At 38.0% G+C, this 19,989-nt stretch overlaps 1 protein-coding gene and 1 long non-coding RNA gene across 7 annotated transcripts in view; both read left to right on the forward strand.

Moving 5' to 3' along the window:
- Positions 1–19,989, forward strand: part of LOC110446177 (arginine-glutamic acid dipeptide repeats protein-like) — a 183,904-nt gene that overhangs the window by 97,851 nt on the left and 66,064 nt on the right. For 5 of the 6 annotated variants that reach the window (XM_021491193.1, XM_021491195.1, XM_021491194.1 and 2 more), the window contains 2 exons: positions 12,635–12,731; positions 14,152–14,305. In XM_021491193.1, the coding sequence (XP_021346868.1) occupies positions 12,635–12,731; positions 14,152–14,305 (251 nt within the window). Of the gene's footprint in view, positions 1–11,275; positions 11,378–12,634; positions 12,732–14,151; positions 14,306–19,989 lie in introns of those variants that run through there. The other variant, XM_021491196.1, reaches the window with a different exon arrangement.
- Positions 14,312–19,382, forward strand: LOC110446178. Its single transcript, XR_002462436.1, has 4 exons — positions 14,312–16,678; positions 16,959–18,355; positions 18,596–18,740; positions 18,963–19,382. It is a non-coding gene; the product is annotated as an uncharacterized LOC110446178 (long non-coding RNA).

The following is a 19,989-nucleotide window of genomic DNA, read 5'->3' on the forward strand; positions in this document are numbered from 1 at the left end:
ATCACAACACTTTAAAAATTAAGCCAGCAATACTTTGCCAAACTCTTACAAACACTGAATATATTATTGAAAGCATCCAGGAGTGGGTTAAGTTATCTTAAAGTGGTATTGATAGGCAAAGGATGTTAGATGTACTGTATAAAGTAGTAAGGCAGGGACACATCTGTACCCGACCATATAGTAACAACAGATACACCCGACCATATAGTAACAACAGAGACACCCGACCACAGATATATATATTAACAACAGGAACACCCGACCACAGGTATATATAGAAACAGCAGGTACACCCGACCATATAGTAACAACGGGTACACCCAACCACAGGTATATATAGTAACAACCGGTACACCCGACCACAGGTATATTTATAGTAACAATAGATACACCGACCCCAGGTATATATAGTAACAACATATACTACACCCGACCACAGATATATATTAACAACAGGTACACACGACCACAGGTATATATAGTGACCACAGATACACCCGACCATATAGTAACAACGGGTACACCCAACCACAGGTATATATAGTAACAAAAGATACACCGACCACAGGTATATATAGTAAAAATAGGACAACCCGACCACAGATATATATAGTAACAACAGATACACTTTAAAAATTAAGCCAGCAATACTTTGCCAAACTCTTACAAACACTGGATATATTATTGAAAGCATCCATGTGTGGGTTAAGTTATCTTAAAGTGGTATTGATAGGCAAAGGATGTTAGATGTACTGTATAAAGTAGTAAGGCAGGGACACATCTGTACCAGACCATATAGTAACAACAGATACCCCCGACCACAGGTGTATATATAGTAACAATAGGAACACCCGACCACAGGTATATATAGTAAAAACAGATACACCCGACCACAGGTATAACAGGTATATATAGTAACAACAGGAACACCCAACCACAGGTATATATAGAAACAACAGGTACACCCGCCCACAGGTATATATAGAAACAACAGAGACACCCGACCACAGGTAAATACAGTAACAACAGGTACGCCCGACCACAGGTATATATAGTACCAACAGATACACCTAACCACAGGTATATATAGTAAGAACAGGTACCCCCGACCACAGGTATATATATAGGAACAATAGATACACCGACCACAGGTCTATATAGTAACAACAGATACACCCGCCCACCGGTATATATATAGTAACAACAGGTACCCCCGACCACCGGTATATATATAGTAACAACAGGTACACCCAACCACAGGTATAAATAATAACAACAGATACACCCGACCACAGCTGTATATATAGTAACAATAGGTACAGCCGACCACAGTTATATATAGTAACAACAGATACACCGACAACAGGTATATATAGTAACAATAGATACACGTAACAACAGATACACCCGACCACAGGTATAACAGGTATATATAGTAACAACAGATCCACCTAACCACAGGTATATATAGTAAGAACAGATACACCTAACCACAGGTATATATAGTAACAACAGGTCCACCCGACCACAGGTATATATAGAGTAACAATAGGTACACCCGACCACAGCGATATATAGAAACAACAGATACACCGACCACAGGGATATATAGTAACAATAGGTACACCTGACCACAGATATATATATTAACAACAGATACACCGACCACAGGTATATATAGTAACACCAGATACACCCGACCACAGGTATAACAGGTATATATAGTAACAACAGGCACACCCAACCACAGGTATATATAGTAACAAGTACACCCGACCACAGGTATATATAGAGTAACAATAGGTACACCCGACCCCAGGTATATATAGTAACAGCAGGTACCCCCGACCACAGGTATATATATAGTAACAATACGTACACCCGACCACAGGTATATATAGAGTAACAATAGGTACACCCGACCACAGGGATATATAGTAACAACAGATACACTTTAAAAATTAAGCCAGCAATACTTTGCCAAACTCTTACAAACACTGGATATATTATTGAAAGCATCCATGTGTGGGTTAAGTTATCTTAAAGTGGTATTGCTAGGCAAAGGATGTTAGATGTACTGTATAAAGTAGTAAGGCAGGGACACATCTGTACCAGACCATATAGTAACAACAGATACACCTAACCACATGTATATATAGTAACAACAGGTACCCCCGACCACCGGTATATATATAGTAACAACAGGTACACCGGACCACAGGTATATATATAGTAACAATACGTACACCCGACCACAGGTATATACAGGAAAAACAGGTACACCCGACCATATAGTAACAACAGATACACCTGACCACAGGTATATATAGTAACAGCAGATACACCCGACCACAGGTATAACAGGTATATATAGTAACAACAGATAGACACGACCACAGGTATATATATAGTATATACCCCCGACCACAGGTATATGTAGTAACAACAGGTACACCCGACAACAGGTATATATAGTAACAATAGGAACACCCGACCACAGGTATATATATAGGAACAATAGATACACCGACCACAGGTATATATAGAAACAACAGATACACCGACCACAGGTATATATAGAAACAGCAGGTACACCCGACCATATAGTAACAACAGGAACACCCGACCATATAGTAACAACGGGTACACCCAACCACAGGTATATATAGTAACAAAAGGTACACCCGACCACAGGTATATTTATAGTAACAATAGATACACCGACCCCAGGTATATATAGTAACAACAGATACACCCGACCTCAGGTATATATAGTAACAGCAGGTCCACCCGACCATATAGTAACAACAGGTACGCCCAACCACAGGTATATATAGTAACAAGTACACCCGACCACAGGTATATACAGGAAAAACAGGTACACCCGACCATATAGCAACAACAGGTACACCCAACCACAGGTATAAATAATAACAACAGATACACCCGACCACAGGTGTATATATAGTAACAATAGGTACAGCCGACCACAGGTATATATAGTAACAACAGATACACCTAACCACAGGTATATATAGTAACAACAGGTACACCCGACCACAGGTATATATATAGTAACAATAGATACACCGACCACAGGTATATATAGTAACAACATATACACCCGACCACAGGTATATATAGTAACAACAGATACACCCGACCACAGGTATATATAGTAACAACAGATACACCCGACCACAGGTATATATATAGTAACAATAGGTATACCCCACCACAGGTATATATATAGTATATACACCCGACCACAGGTATATATAGTAACAACAGATACACCCTACCACAGGTATATATAGTAACAACTGATACACCGACCACAGGTATATACAGTAACAACAGATACACCCGACCACAGGTATATATATAGAAACAATAGGTATACCCCCCCACAGGTATATATATAGTATATACCCCCGACCACAGGTATATATAGTAACAATAGGTACACCCGACCACAGGTTTTATATAGTAACAATAGGTACACCCGACCACAGATATATATAGTAACAACAGGTACACCCGACCACAGGTATATGTAAGGACCATAGGTATAGGTGACCATAGGGATATATCGGTACACCTGAACACAGGTTTATATAAGGACCATAGGTTAAGGTGACCACAGGTTTTTTTATAGTGACCATAAGTATATAGTTGAACACAGGTATATAGTTGAACATAGGTATATTTGCCATAGTTATAGTTGACCATAGGTATAGGTGACCACAGGTATAACTGATCATAGGCATATATACATATAATGACCATAGACATAGTTGACCATATAATTAGGTGACCACAGGTATAACTGATCATAGTTATATATAATAACAATAGACATAGTTGACCACAGGTATAATTAGGTGACCACAGGTATAACTGATCATAGTTATATATGATGACCATGGACATAGTTGACCACAGGTATAATTAGGTGACCAAGGGTATAACTGATGATTGGTATATATAATGACAATAGACATAGTTGACCACAGGTATAATTAGGTGACCATGGGGATAACTGATCATTGGTATATATAATAACCATAGACATAGTTGACCACAGGTATAACTAATCATTGGTATATATAATGACCATAGACATAGTTGACCACAGGTATAATTAGGTGACCACAGGTATAACTGATCATTGGTATATATAATGACCATAGACATAGTTGACCACAGGTATAATTAGGTGGCCACCGGTATAACTGATCATTGGTATATATAATGACAATAGACATAGTTGACCACAGGTATAATTAGGTGACCACGGGTAAAACTGATCATTGGTATATATAATGACCATAGACATAGTTGACCACAGGTATAATTAGGTCGCCACCGGGATAACTGATCATTGGTATATATAATGACAATAGACATAGTTGACCCTATAATTAGGTGACCACGGGTATAACTGATCATTGTTATATATAATGACCATAGACATAGTTGACCATATTATTAGGTGACCACAGGTATAATTAGGTGGTCACTGGTATAACTGATCATTGGTATATATAATGACCATATAATTAGGTGACCACGGGTATAACTGATCATTGGTATATATAATGACAATAGACATAGTTGACCATATAATTAGGTGACCACGGGTATAACTGATCATTGGTATATATAATGACCATAGACATAGTTGACCATATAATTAGGTGACCACGAGTATAACTGATCATAGGTATAGTTGACCACCGGTATAGGTGACCACAGGTATAAATGTTGGTATATAAGTAATGTAAGGCGGGTTATTAGTATTTATAGATATCAGCAATCACAGGTATATTAGGTAATGATTCAGGTGTAGGTGTTCTCGTGTATTACTGATCTAGGTAAAACAGGTGATTAAAAACGATTACATTCTATGATCAAATTATGATAGAGGTGTTAATATACATAGGTAGAACACAAATATGTAGAGTACTGGCAATCATTAGGGTTCAAAGACAACGTCTGTCAACAATACCGTAAACAGAACAAACATGTGTATTATATTTGTTGAGGTAATGTGATGTTGTAAACACTGTATAATCTATAGCTGATAATATTTTAGTGTTATCAGCTACTACCTGTACTTGATAACGTGGAATAGGTGAAACAGGTATGCTGTTTGTGGCTACTTATATGTCTACACAGTGTGTGAGACACACTATAAAACACCTATGGACAGAACTTAACTCTTCCACCCCTGAAATTTCATCATGAACTATTCCAACCTTTGAATCAGAAGAGTTTAAATGTGTCTTCAGGGGTGAATGAGTCAAACAGTCCACTTTGGTAAAAAAAAACATCAGTCGAGAATTTTGTAGCCGTTTCTCTAGCCCGTTGATTTTATTGTCCGAAATAATAATATTTTGATTCATACACTTTTGTTTATCTGACAGTACAAAAGTATAAAAACACTGATACTATGTAAAAATTATCTATACCATAATATTTTAATCTATCGAATGTGGAAATTAATACTACAAAACAATTCGTCCAACTTCCAGATCTTGTTTTTAATTGGAATCATCTGTTTATTACAAATGAATAACTGTTTTAGCTCGATTTTGTTTGGATTTATAAGATATTAGTAACAACATATTTATTCAAATATCCTTGAATGTTCTGTTTATTTCAAAATATGTTCACAATGTGGGGATAATTGACCTTGAAATGTTGGGATAATTGACCTTGACACGAGATAGCTAGAAGGTACTATTTTATTTAGTGTGCATTTTAACTTTCACAAAGCCATCAATACATATATATTTAATGGTATGAAGGAACTTCATTGTTCCAAATAACACAGTTTGTGTTATTAAATATTGAAATACATGATATCAAAGTCAGACTTTAACCTATTCTATATGATCCAGTCTCGATTTATTTATTGAGATGGAATTTGATCAAATTAAATTAATTTTCCATTTAAAGTTCTCTTTCAAGTTGTTTTTATTTAAATGTAAAAATTTCATAATTACTTCTATCATGCAAGGTGTTTTAAAACTTGATATTGTCATTAGGGGGGGGGGAAGGAGCCAACTCAATTATTGAACGTCTACTACCTTTGTTGAAAGGTTTCAGTTATATACGGTAAACTTCCGGTCAGTTCTAATAGGCAGATAATTCGAACACACTTTTTGAACAATAAAAATAATAATGCGTACACACGTTTCGGATTGTTCGAACACACAACTTGAGTACTGAACTTACGTAATTATTGATCGAGGTTGGCAGAGTATCAGCGATGCAATAATAGCCTCGTGAAACTTGATCTATTTGCGCATCGACAGGGTTTAACTACTGAATAACGGGTAGTACTCATGTGCGACCATTGTTTACATAAATAAGTCACATGTCACCGATAATTGAGTTTCTTTCTTGTAAAAATGTGCATGCGCCAGTAAAACATCTTTAGGCTCCGATCATGTATATTATATATCCTAACAGTACACGGGAGTGCGGAATGTGACCGTCACATCGCTGACAGACGTGTATATTGTCATGATATACTGTGATTACAATTTGATTATATAATTGTAACCTGGCCACCGATCACTTCATTGAATTATTACCTATACATGTGCCAAAACAAAAATATCTAACCAGGTGGTCGATCGAACTATTAATCCGTAATTGCAGTTTCAATCCACCCTCCGCATTCTGATCAGTACAACTGAACTTTTGTCATTACTCAAGAAAACATCTACTGATTTGCGGCCTACATACTTGTCTCTGCTTTGCAATCGAACTTAATAATTGATTATCAATATGTAAATACATGTAAATATAAGAAAGATATATATACCATTATTTATCTCCAGATTTGCACATATATATCACAATAAGGCCGTCGTTGTTCCGCATCAATGACTTTACCTTTAGCTGATGTCGACTTGGATAGTTTGAACTACTCTTTATTTTAGTGGTTATGATTTCGTGTAGTTTGAACAGGATTGACAATATTTATTTAATTTTGTTCAAACTGACCGAAGGTTTACCGTACCTGTAAATTTGACTGTCAGGAAGATACTCCAGTCTAGAATTGGCACTCGTCCCTGGTAAATTATGTATAAAAGATAACTACAGAAGTTATGTTCAGTACATACCAATACGAGGAACATGTCTGAATAGTAAGTTCAAAGCAATCCACTTAATATCACATTTTGACACAATGTCACAATTACACTTAATATCACATTTTGACACAATGTCACAATTATTCTTTATAGCATTTTTTTCTGTTCCTTTAAGTCACAATAACAGTTTAGAGCAAACTTTTCTTTTTCTTTAAATGTCACAATTACACTTTATATCAAAAAAAATCTGTTTCTTTTATTGTTTTTTTCTCTTTCTTTTATTGCTTTTTCTGTTTCTTTTGTTGTCACAATTACACTTTATATCAAATGTTCCCTTTTTCTTTTAATGTCACATTTTATATTGCGCTCTATTGCCAGTATTTCTCTGCCAAATGATTATTACACGAAGAAAAAAATAATGATAAAGGACAGACACGTCCAGGTTATAATTACGTAGTCCTCTTTAGTACAGGTTGGTCTTACCACGTGTTGGCTGAGAGATATGTTAGGGGAACAAGTGTTGGTAATAGGATAAACATATCCCTGCTCAGGCTGGTTCAGACTTGCCAGAAAAGTGAGCGTATTTAATACACAGTTGATATGTATAACCTTACCTAAAGGATTCCACCGATTATGTTCGCTTAATCTAAATCCCCTTTTTGACAGGATAGAGTGTCGGCATTTATTTATGACATTCATGTGGGAAATGTAATGTTTATGTATGCTTCACATGTTAGATATTTGTGGGCCGTGTGTGTGTTTTATCTTCACAATTAACCGGCCTTTACAACACTCAAATTGAATACTTAATCATGCATGTATGAGAAATTACATATGGGGGAAGTTTCCATTTATCTTGAGTTGGGGATAAATTGGGGGCAAAGAAGCACAGATTTGAACTTGTGGACCAGAGTATGTACATATCCTGTCATTGTGTATAAATTTATCAGAAGATACAAATTACAGCTATTACCTACAGCTACGTACTGAAATCAACATGAGTAGCTTAGTAATTATAGTGTAAGTTGTAAACTGTAGGAACACCTTTTTCAGTACTCCTCCGTGAAGTTGCTAACTACACTATTAGCTATTAATGATCAATAAAGGGTTGCCAGTTCCAGTACTTAAACTTGTAGATAATCTTGGTTATCAGTAGATAATCCTGGTTATCGGTAGATTATAATCTTGGTTATCAGTAGACTAATTTCCGTGGTAACCTGTAGCTATATATTTCTAATCAACATCATGTTAATAATTTCAGAGTCAATTATAATTGGTAGGAACACTTAATTGACATGAGGTTATTATTTTCAGTATAACCCTGAAGCTACACCTTTGGTAATCAACATAAGTTAACATTGTCCACCTGGAGGAGCTATATATGTTTGTAATCAACAAGAGGTTACGATTTTCATATCTTCAGTAAGATTCATCAGTTTGGAAATATGTGTATCAAAGTTTTACTTTCTACACAAACGTGGTACATATCAAACGTTTCAATACCGACTGGAATCTTTGTCAAGCTATGACTGAGTGAGCGATTTGTATTTTTTACCTGTACAACGATGTGACAAAATTGTATATTATTTATGTCACTCAACCCAGTACGATTCGCCAATTGATAGGTAGGCTGTATACAGTGCTCTCCCCAGGCTGTTTTAGCGTAAAGGTACCGTTACAAATGAATTTTGAGCCGCTACGCATCACCATTTGACCGTTACACATTAACTGACAAGTTCTCACAAATCATGATAGGCCTTAACCTCTTCTCCGGACCTTTCCAATTAGACTCCCTGTCCTAAGACTAGCTGTGTATAGTTGTCTACGGTCGACACCCCGATCATCAAACTCTGGCCTGGATGTGAGCTACGTATAGGTGTGAAACGTGAACAATAGACCACCATTGCCAGCGTGTAATTCGTCTAATTATAATTAGTGATGTATGTTAATTTTCAAGGCTTCAATCTACGTGTTGATTTTCATAGGTGACTGCAACCAAAATAAGAAATACAAACACTGAAGTTCAGACAATAGCTTTCAGTAAAATGACAAAGGTCTGCTGACCTACCTTTGCTGTATTGTTTTCGTCCATCAAATGTTAATGCTTTAAATAAGTAAGCTATGTGAGAAGCTTTTATCAACAAAAGATTGTCATTAAACTTTTATATAGAAAACTTGAAATAAATTTGGCTACAGTAAGATAGGTAGATCGTAAGCACAGGGGCTAGTGCTATACTAGCCCCTGTGTCGTAAATGAGCAGACTGCACTTGGCAGCCACATGTTTTGATAACCTGAATAATGTTACGTAAACCGTGATGCAATGGTTTTTGAAACATAGGTGAGGAGCGTTAATCATTTTGGCACCAAATTTATTAATAGCACATGGTTTTATTTTCCCAGTTTGACAGTAACAATAAAATATTGCTTTTACTTGATAATTACAATAATTCAATTGGATAAATATATCACTATTTATGTTCATAATTTTTATTGAAAACAGCATTGTTGTGATAAAATTTAGATTTTTTTGTTTACTTAATGATAAGTTAGCTAGGCCTGGTTAATTTCATAACTAAGGATTTTTTTTAAAGTTGAATTTTAAAAATACCTTTGGTTGGAAATGTTATTATAATTTATTTATCCTCCGACATTTATTTCTATTATGATATTCTTGGAAAGGAAATGCTGAAGTACTATTTGCTAAAATTATCCATTTTCTTGAGTCGGACTATTTGTTTTGTAGGTATTAGAAAACTTAATGATCAAGAAAAAGAAAAGGGCAAGAAAATGAACAATAATAATGCAATGTCAAGATTAAAGTAATACTTTTTATTTAGAATTAACTATATATATTATCATTTTCTTAATTCTTGTTAAGAGTTTTGTTTCTCAAAGTGGCTTCGCTCACAATTGATTGGTTGCAACGCGGAAATGATTTGCAGGTCTGTGCTGTGATGAAAGGGTTAAAAAATAGATGCCATAGTGCATCAAAAATGTTCTGGGGAGAACACTGTATATCTATCCCCCTCCCCTGTTACGTCAGTATACGTATCGGGTCACAAGGATGACTCCGCTGGTGTCCCCCATCATCTCTGTTCATGTTCTGAGTTTTGAATCAAAATCAGGAAAACTCGGAACATGAACAGAGACAAAGGAGGTCACCAGCTACCTATGAACAGAGACAAAGGAGGTCACCAGGTACCTATGAACAGAGACAAAGGAGGTCACCAGGTACCTATGAACAGAGACAATGGAGGTCACCAGGTACCAATTAACAGAGGCAAAGGAGGTCACCAGGTACCTATGAACAGAGACAAAGGAGGTCACCGGGTACCAATTAACAGAGGCAAAGGAGGTCACCAGGTACCTATGAACAGAGACAAAGGAGGTCACCAGCTACCTATATTGGTAACTCAAGAGCCTTAAATAGTTTATTGTGAAGTTATATAGCCAGCTTACTACTGTAAAGCTTCAAACCATACTGTTTATAAAGGTGTAGATCAATATTTCACAAAAGTAGTAATATGTACACTTATCCTTATTTCAATTCTGGTCGAAATACAAAGATATCTATAGTGTAAGGATTGTATTTGGGTGTGAACTGAATACAAAATTATGCGAAATCCAGATTAGGGAACTATTTATCAGACACAGATATACTATAACTCTAATAGTTATGTAGCTTTTAAACAATTTGATCTTTTAAGCTTACCTGACAAAAAATAAGAGAAAATCACTGGGAAATATATAAATAACATTTTAAATTACTCTCAAAACTGATGCTTATTGGCACATACTTTTTGTATGCCACTTTTGTTTCAGTTCTCCTTGTATCAAGAGATAAAACCTTAGTTTGATAGGTAAATCATTTTATGAAATTATCAATACAGGTAATCTGTTAATAACGTCTCTCTTGACATTAGTTGTGCCTATAGATGTTTCTCTTTGTGGGGAAAATGTGTTAAAATATGGCTGCAGCTGTTGCCTCCCTTCCTACACTGATCACAGCTTTAACTGGCTGTGAGACGTGGGCCTCGGAACCTAATGTAAACAGCCCTCCACACACACATGCTTGTGTTGTCACTACTGCTGTGTCTCGGGCCTAGGGGAGGCAGGGTTGGCCTACTTGTGTTAGACAGATACCAGACAAGGTGGCTGTGAATCCTCGACCAGCTTTACTTGCCTGTGACCCCAAACAAACATGGCCGCCATCCCGTTACAGATGAAACCTTAGAAAGTGTTCTGCTATTCATGGATAATTCAGAAGGTGACGTTGTTAGAGTTGTAATTGTGTGTCTGCTGTTTTTGTTGTACTGATATCCTGAGAGGTTTATCAGCCTTGGGGGTTTTAAGTCAATAGATTTTTGATAGCTTTGTATTTGGGCTATTTTTAGTGACATGTGAGTACCTTAAGTTCTTTATGTTACTTTCAGATGTTACCGGCAAATTTTATTATGTATACAAAACCACTGAACTGGCCACCAGAATAATGTGTAGTTGCACTGGTGATTGATATTGATGGGGGATGTACATCCTATATAAAAGAGTGCTGGAAACAGTGGGGACAGCTCTGTGACCTAGTTTCAGGGTAATCCAGGTATTGGTGAGACACCTGGGCAGTATTTAGACTGAACATAGACTGCAAGTCTCAATGACAGGAAGATGGTGTCCTAGAAATATCTGGTCACTGATCATAATTTCTGTCGCCATCTAAACAATCAAGTATTCAAACAATTTAAAGTCAAACTGAGAAAGTTGATTTGATTCCTTATTTACATAACGGAATCCATTGTTGTGTGGTATACAAGCTGCTGAACAGGGACCAGAACAGTGTGTGTATTTGCATTCCATTGAATTAATTAGTTGCATTACCATTATATAATAGAAGCTATTAGATGAATTATGGTAGTGTTGAGTGATACTGTCTTGTTTAATGAGGTTGTTTATTGAACCGTTAGCTCTTAATATACTTAGCATATACTATAACAGTATTGAATAATGGGGTGTAAAAGTGTAATACATCATAAAACATTGTCACAAATGCAGGTAACTCTCATCGCCCCTTCATTTGGAGTCATGGGTTAAAATGGTTCCACAACAATTTTGTGTAAATTTTACAGTTGTCACTTTTGTATATTTGCAGGCTTTGACATAATTGTATATGAATAGTTTCTAATTTTTTGAAGAAATTGTGACCCAGAGGTCATTATTCTTTCCATGCCTCACCATTCGCTAGGGGTTGAATCTGGGACCTCCGGTAACTACAGCCTTACACTCAACCCAATGTACCTTAACCGAGTCAGTAGGAAGGTGTCAACCCAATGTACCTTAACCGAGTCAGTAGGAAGGTGTCAACCCAATGTACCTTAACCGAGTCAGTAGGAAGGTGTCAACCCAATGTACCTTAACCGAGTCAGTAGGAAGTTGTCAACCCAATGTACCTTAACCGAGTCAGTAGGAAGGTGTCAAGCATTTTACCAGGGTGACACATGCACTAATCGTCATTACCTTTGTGTATTTTCAGGCTGTGGGAGAGAATCGTTGATACCAGATCCGCACATTCGCTCCAGGGAGCTCTTTATATCCGATGCATCAGACAGCTACCCTGTCAAGGCTCTGAGGTCAGTACCTTAGTTTATTAGACACTCACTGCTATTATATTTATCAATTATGGATTTTGGTTGAAATGAATATGTGGTTAAAATTATATTGACCTGAGATAGAGATACAAACCAAGATGAAATCACATGGTCAATATCACATTTCAGGTCCATGTATGTAGCTTAGGGGTGTCACAATACGCCAAGAGTGTATCACGATATATTGCAATACAGAATGAATATATTGCGATACATATCCCGATATATTGCGATAGGAAGGATGTGCTCAGTTTTATAATAGTTTGTTGTCAGAATGTTATCAAACTTAATCATATATAAAATGGATTACATAGATTTTAGATTTTTGTCAAACCAACCATCGATTACAAAATTTGAACTATTAAAAGCCTGCTTTATGCTTATTGGCATATCTGTTAGAATTTGTAGTAATTTGCAAAGTTAAAACACCAAGCAGATACATAAAAATATGCTTTTGAAAATATTGCGATACAGCAATATTTAATCTCTGTATTGTGGTACGATACGATATAAACCGTGTATCGCGATACACCTGTTTTCTGATATATTGTGACAGCCCTATATGTAACACATAGTTACATTAGACATAAAATTATTGTGCTTTAAACATTGAAAATTAAGGAGTGTAAGCGAAACACCAAGAGAACAGAACTGCTTTTGACAGAGGTGGCATTACAATTAAAGTGATGTCATAATTGAATATTGACCTCATGTTTTTAAAATTAGTAACACAGAGTCAATATTGCAAATTGATTGAACCCATAAGAATGTAGAAAAACGTGATGTCATCTAATATTAAATCGTATTTCCAGAGAACCTGTAGGGTCAATGCTGTAATTTGTTAACCATATTTCAGTTAATCTAAAACCAAACAAGTGTTGGGTTCCTTAGCAAAATGAGTTGATTCTGTTGATGACAGGACCAATAGTCTTCACAAGGATCATGATGAGTGAAGCCCTTAATGTGTATTGTAACAAGACTGGGGAGGGCAACTCTGTGATCAAATCTTCTACATGTTACATAACCGGTAAAAATTGTCCGTTAGAGCAACATTTTTCATTTTTCTTGTGCAACCAATTTTAGTGTAAATTCTGATATTTGTATAGCAAAGACATATGAAATCTTGAATCTGTTACTATCTAAATTTCTATAGTTCTGTTTGAAAGTAATATAATCTTAAATTTGCAGTAATTTGAATCACAATAAGCACTTAACAATCATATGACCACGTGCGGAAATGATGAGGTGACCATTGTTAAACCAGTTTTAGAAATCACTTAAGTATTGATTGATAAGGGTTTAAGCTCTGATCATGCTGTAAGGTACAGCTGAGAATTAACAGGTATTTAGTGGCAATAACACATTGGTAGACTCACAATCATGCATGCTTTACTGTTGACAGAGGGAGGTGTAAAGTCAGTCGGTACCACGACCTCAGTGCTGCTAAAGACTTCAAACCAGAGCCAGACTCTTTCTTCTACGTCCTAGAATACAACCCCAAAACCAAGAGGCTGGCGACCACACAAGGGGAGATTCGGGTGGGACAGAGTCATCAGGTAGGTGTACAACTAGAGATTGGTGACCACAAAAGGGGAGAGTCGGGTGAGAGTCATCAGGTAGGTAACCAATTAGAGACTGGTGACCACACATGGGGAGAGTCAGGTGGGATAGGGTGATCAGGTAGGTGTACAACTAGAGAGTGACAACCATATAAGGGGAAATTTAAGTGGGACAGAGTCATCAGGTAGGTAACCAACTAGAGACTGGTGACCACATAAGGGGGGAGTCTGGTGGGATAGGGTCATCAGGTAGGTAACCAACTATAGACTGGCGACCACATAAGGGGTGATTCGGTGGGATAGGGTCATCTGGTAGGTAACCAACTAGTGACTGGTGATCACATAAGGGGGGAGTCGGGGGGGATAGGGTCATCAGGTAGGTAACCAACTATAGACTGGCGCCCACATAAGGGGTGATTCGGTGGGATAGGGTCATCAGGGAGGTAACCAACTAGAGACTGGTGATCACATAAGGGGTGATTCGGTGGGATAGGGTCATCAGGGAGGTAACCAACTAGAGACTGGTGATCACATAAGGGGTGATTCGGTGGGATAGGGTCATCAGGCAGGTAACCAACTAGAGACTGGCGACCACATAAGGGGGGAGTCGGCTGAGATAGCGTCATCAGGCAGGTAACCAACTAGAGACTGGCGACCACATAAGGGGAGAGTCTGGTGGGATAGGGTCATCAGGCAGGTAACCAACTAGAGACTGGCGACCACATAAGGGGGGAGTCGGCTGAGATAGGGTCATCAGGCAGGTAACCAACTAGAGACTGGCGACCACATAAGGGGAGTTTAGGGTGGGACACAGTCATCAGTTAGGTCAGGGCTTTTTCTAGGGTCTCTCAGGGGCCAATATACGGCCCCATTCCCAATGAGATTTAGGCTTCATTTTTCCCAATTTCAAGATTTTTTTCCAAAGTCTGGTGATATTACACATTTGGACCTAAAAACATGTTTTATGACCAAAATAAAAATTTCAGAACAAAAAATACAATGTACACGTTATCGTTGGTTGTTGATGGACGACAGGAAAAATGTACTCTTTTGGTATGAAAACACAAAGCGTCTTCTTGATCTACATACACAAAGTCACCGGAGAGTTTGAAAGTAGAGTATTTCAGTAAGCGCCTTTACCAAGCATCTAATTGGCCTTGTGTTGTTGATCAGTTGATGCGTTCGATAATGTTTGAAGCTGTTGGTCATGTGCTCCCATAATGCCAAGTATTATGTGAAATCAATAAGAAAAAGCGATGCAAGCCAATGCAGAAAACGCTTTCTTCATAAAGTCGGGTACTTTAGATCCTGTGGAATCGGAACCGGATGTTGCAGTTCAAAATGACCCGCGTCAGACGGCAGGCCCATCAGGTGCTGACAATCCCTCAGGCCCCAAATCTCCTGAACGGACACCTAGTTATGATCCTGCTAGCGCATGTGAATCAAGTGATTCAGATGATGGTGAGTCGTTGTCGGATTGCATAAAAGTCGACAGACGGACTTTTGATTCCAATCGGTATGAGTTTAATCACCAATGGCTATACTGGAGTGCTTATATGAATGGATATGGTGAGTCGTTGTCGGATTGCATAAAAGTTGACAGGCAGACTTTTGATTCCAATCGGTATGTGTTTAATCACCAATGGCTATACTGGAGTGCTTATAAAAATGGATAAATTTGCAAATTTTGTGTGATGTTTTCTACAGATAGCCCGAAATGGATACTGGAGTCCAACTCGGAAGTCACCCAACAAGGAAGCTTGTTAAACACGAGTCAAGTGAAAGTCACAAGAAAGCTTGTGAGAAATTTGCAGAATGTCACTCTAAAGTAATCAAACCTATCAGTAATTGAGCAGCTTGTGTCGAAAGACAGTAAAGAGAGAGAAATATTAAAAAAAGTGTTCAGAACTGCGTATTTTATTGCAAGAAAGCGATGGGCCGAAACAAATTTTGAGGATTTTGCTAAATTTGTCGCTTCCCTTGGTGTTGAGGACAAACAGCATCATCCTCAATTTGCACCCACAAATGCAACATACCTATCTGATACCTCAGTTGTAGAGTTTATTGACATAATTGGTGAATATATCGAAAACCAGGGACTGTTGTCAATTAGAAATGCCGACTACTACACAATACTTGCTGATGAACAAAACAGGGAACAACTCAGCATTTTTGGAAAATGGATTTGTAGGGAAGGTCAAACTATACCACCAGTTGATCATGTCCTAGGATTAATTAATGTTGGAAAAACAGACAGCGAGTCTTTATTACAGGCCATACAGCAGTTTCTTTTAGCCAAGAACTTGGATGTGTTGAGGTGCAGATTTGTTGGCTTTGACGGCACAAACACTATGAGTGGTGAAACCTCAGGTAAGTAATAAATTTGACTGCTGTTTATAACATTTCTATTTAAAAATATCCATTTATAAATGTATCTACTTTTAGAATAATTCAAACTGTCTGTTTGCATCAATGATGTCACTTAATATTCAATGATTATTCATCAATGAAAAAATGTATTTGATATTATTTGGAGGGAAACCCTGAGCTACTTTGACTCCGACTGACGGCCCTAAGGGATATAATATCCATAATTTATTCAGTCAGAATTCAGTAATGCTAATATTATTTTTTTATTGTATCATTTTAGGTTTACAAAGAAGAATGAGGAATCTTTCTCCAATGTTGTTGTACATGAATTGCCGAAGCCATCGCTTGGCGTTATGTCTGAAACATTTAATGAAAATGTATCCAGTCTTGGTTGAAACATCTTCGCTAGCCAAGTGTTCGCTTCGTATACACTCCACTTACCCTTGGCGGATATAGCTGTGTTTTCATAATTCCCTCCACTGCCACCTAGCGGATATACAGAGTTATCGTTCTTCTCCCAATAAACTTTTAACCAATCAGAATGACCGTTACATACACAAGCCATCGGCATGTTGACAAAAGCATGTGTATGTGGAGACGGAGTATAAATGACAGAGCAATATAGAAACAATCCAAAGGCAGCACTCATATTTTCCCAGGTCATCATTTACATGTGGCACGAGGTCAAGGATTTCCACCAACTGATTTAAAACTCCAGAAGTTTCCCCAAAGATCGTGCGTCTACTTTTTGGGAGCAAAATACTCTGACATAAACGACAACGTGCTTCCGTACAGGGCGTCGCCATTACTGTTTTCCATCGTCAACAGCGCTATAGTTAAGACGCAATTTCATTGGATGCGAGCGATTGGCACCGCACGAAAATTTGAAGGCTCAGTAAACACGTCTATATCCGCCAAGGGTAAGTGGATTGTATACGAAGCGAACACTTGGCTAGCGAAGAGGTGGTTGAAACTGATGAGGTACTTTTGGCGATATGGAAACTTTTTCATTTTTCCCCAAGGAGGTTTACTGTCTTTAAACATGTCCAAGAAGTGTATGGATGTCAGCCATTGAATGTGATCAGGGCTGCAACAAGGTGCTTGTTTCGTGGCCGGGCATGTGTCTGCTTCATAGACAGATATGAAGCAATACTCGATACGCTCGACACCTTTTACCAAGTACGGAAGGAGCCAGAGGTATTTGTGCTTCGTGCTAGTATCACAAACAGAGGTGTGGTTGCTATGATTCTGTTATTGTCTTATGCCTTAATACTTGCAAGGTCCAAAGATTTGCTTTGTGGACATTTAGAGTAAAGTGAAAGCAACCACCAATGAACTTGAAACCCTGATTGGTATTCTTCAGGCCCCTGGTTACCACAACCTGGTATTCTTCAGGCCCCTGGTTACCAGAACCTGGACATATATTTCGCCAAAGTTGACAGCCTGTTTCAGGAAATAGTTGACGGAACGGATCTCCAAATGAGAAGGCGCAGAGACTTCCAACGCCACAATATATCACCAGCTGTGTGTTTGGAAACCGTTGGTGTCCCTCTTATCAATAGCCGAATTGGTGAGTTGACTGGCGCCTTTGTCGGTCATCCTGTATTCGCAGCATTTAAAGCTCTGGATCCGAGATGCCTACCACAGCAGTTAGATGCTCTTCCAGACTATGGACAGGTAAAAGAAATATCTAAACTAATCTTATTTGATTATGAGAAAACTAATTTATTTATCCTATTAATGATTATCTATACTGGAACAGTCAGCATACTAGTATATTATGGTATACTATAGATAAAAAAAAAAGTGAACTTCTTTGGTCACAGTAAATATGCTTTTTCGAATTCTCAAGTCACTGGAAGTCAGATATTAAGAGTGCTACATTAAAAGTTTTTAATTTCACATCCTAACCGACAGATATTCAGACCCTTGGGAATCACTATGCAACCCCAAAGGAAAACCATATCAAAGGCCATGTAACAAGGTGTGGGCCAGACATTGACCCTTTGGATGTGCTGAAAACAGAACACACGGGTTCCAAACACCAGATGTATATGCTGAGGTAAAAATAATATTGAAAAGTACATTGATGCTACATTAAATTGAATACTTCAGTTTTGTGTCTGGAAATGTATATCTTTTAAGTTTGACATAGTTCATGCTAAAACAACTTTACTGTAAGGATCGTTTTTAACTTTGTTCCTATCATTGTTTTTCTGACTGTTGGGTTTCACTGTTTTGTAACTAACATGTTTATAATAAGATGAATTCTTCCATTGTTCAGTTTACAGGTCTCGGCATGCAGCAGACCATTCCAACTTGTGACTTCAGGCAGACTGGAGAGTGCCTTACTCCCCAAGACCTCCTTTTATCCCCCGGGAGGAATGATGTTATGGGGAACTGTTTTCCAAGAGCATCCTCCCTACTAGAACTGATGAACATTGTACTAACATCAACAGCCTCTGTGGAAAGAGGCTTCAGTATGATGAAAGGACTGTGTACTCCTATTCAGAGCTGTTTAGCACAGGGACATTTGTCCAGTCTGATGCTAATTTGTGTTGAGGGTCCTTCTGACTTGACTGATGAGGCCCTAGACTCTCTGGTCAATAAGTTCAGGAACAAAAAATCTAGAATCCTGCCTTTGTATTCAAATATAGGAAATAAAGAAAATTTGAATGAAAATTTTGTCAATATATTGTCTTTTATTGAAGGAAATATTTTCTCGATATGTCGATGATTTTTCCAAATTTCACTCCAGGGCCTTTTCCCAATTTACCTAGAAAAAGCCCTGTAGGTGTACAACTACATAAGGGGAGATTCGGTGGGATAGGGTCATCAGGTAGGTAACCAACTAGAGACTGGTGACCACACATGGGGAGAGTCTGGTGGGACAGGGTCATCAGGTAGGTAACCATCTAGAGACTGGTGTTCACATAAGGGGGGAGTCGGTGGGATAGGGTCATCAGGTAGGAGTACAACTAGAGACTGGTGACCACACATGGGGAGAGTCTGGGGGGATAGGGTCATCAGGTAGGTAACCAACTAGAGACTGGTGACCACACATGGGGAGAGTCTGGTGGGATAGGGTCATCAGGTAGGTAACCATCTAGAGACTGGTGATCACATAAGGGGGGAGTCGGTGGGATAGGGTCATCAGGTAGGTGTACAACTAGAGACTGGTGACCACACATGGGGAGAGTCTGGTGGGATAGCGTCATCAGGTAGGTAACCAACTAGAGACTGGTGATCACATAAGGGGGGAGTCTGGTGGGATAGGGTCATCAGGTAGGTAACCAACTAGAGACTGGTGA

This window comes from Mizuhopecten yessoensis, unplaced genomic scaffold, assembly GCF_002113885.1.
Source record: "Mizuhopecten yessoensis strain PY_sf001 unplaced genomic scaffold, ASM211388v2 scaffold2599, whole genome shotgun sequence".
Classification (NCBI taxonomy): Eukaryota; Metazoa; Mollusca; class Bivalvia; order Pectinida; family Pectinidae; genus Mizuhopecten; species Mizuhopecten yessoensis.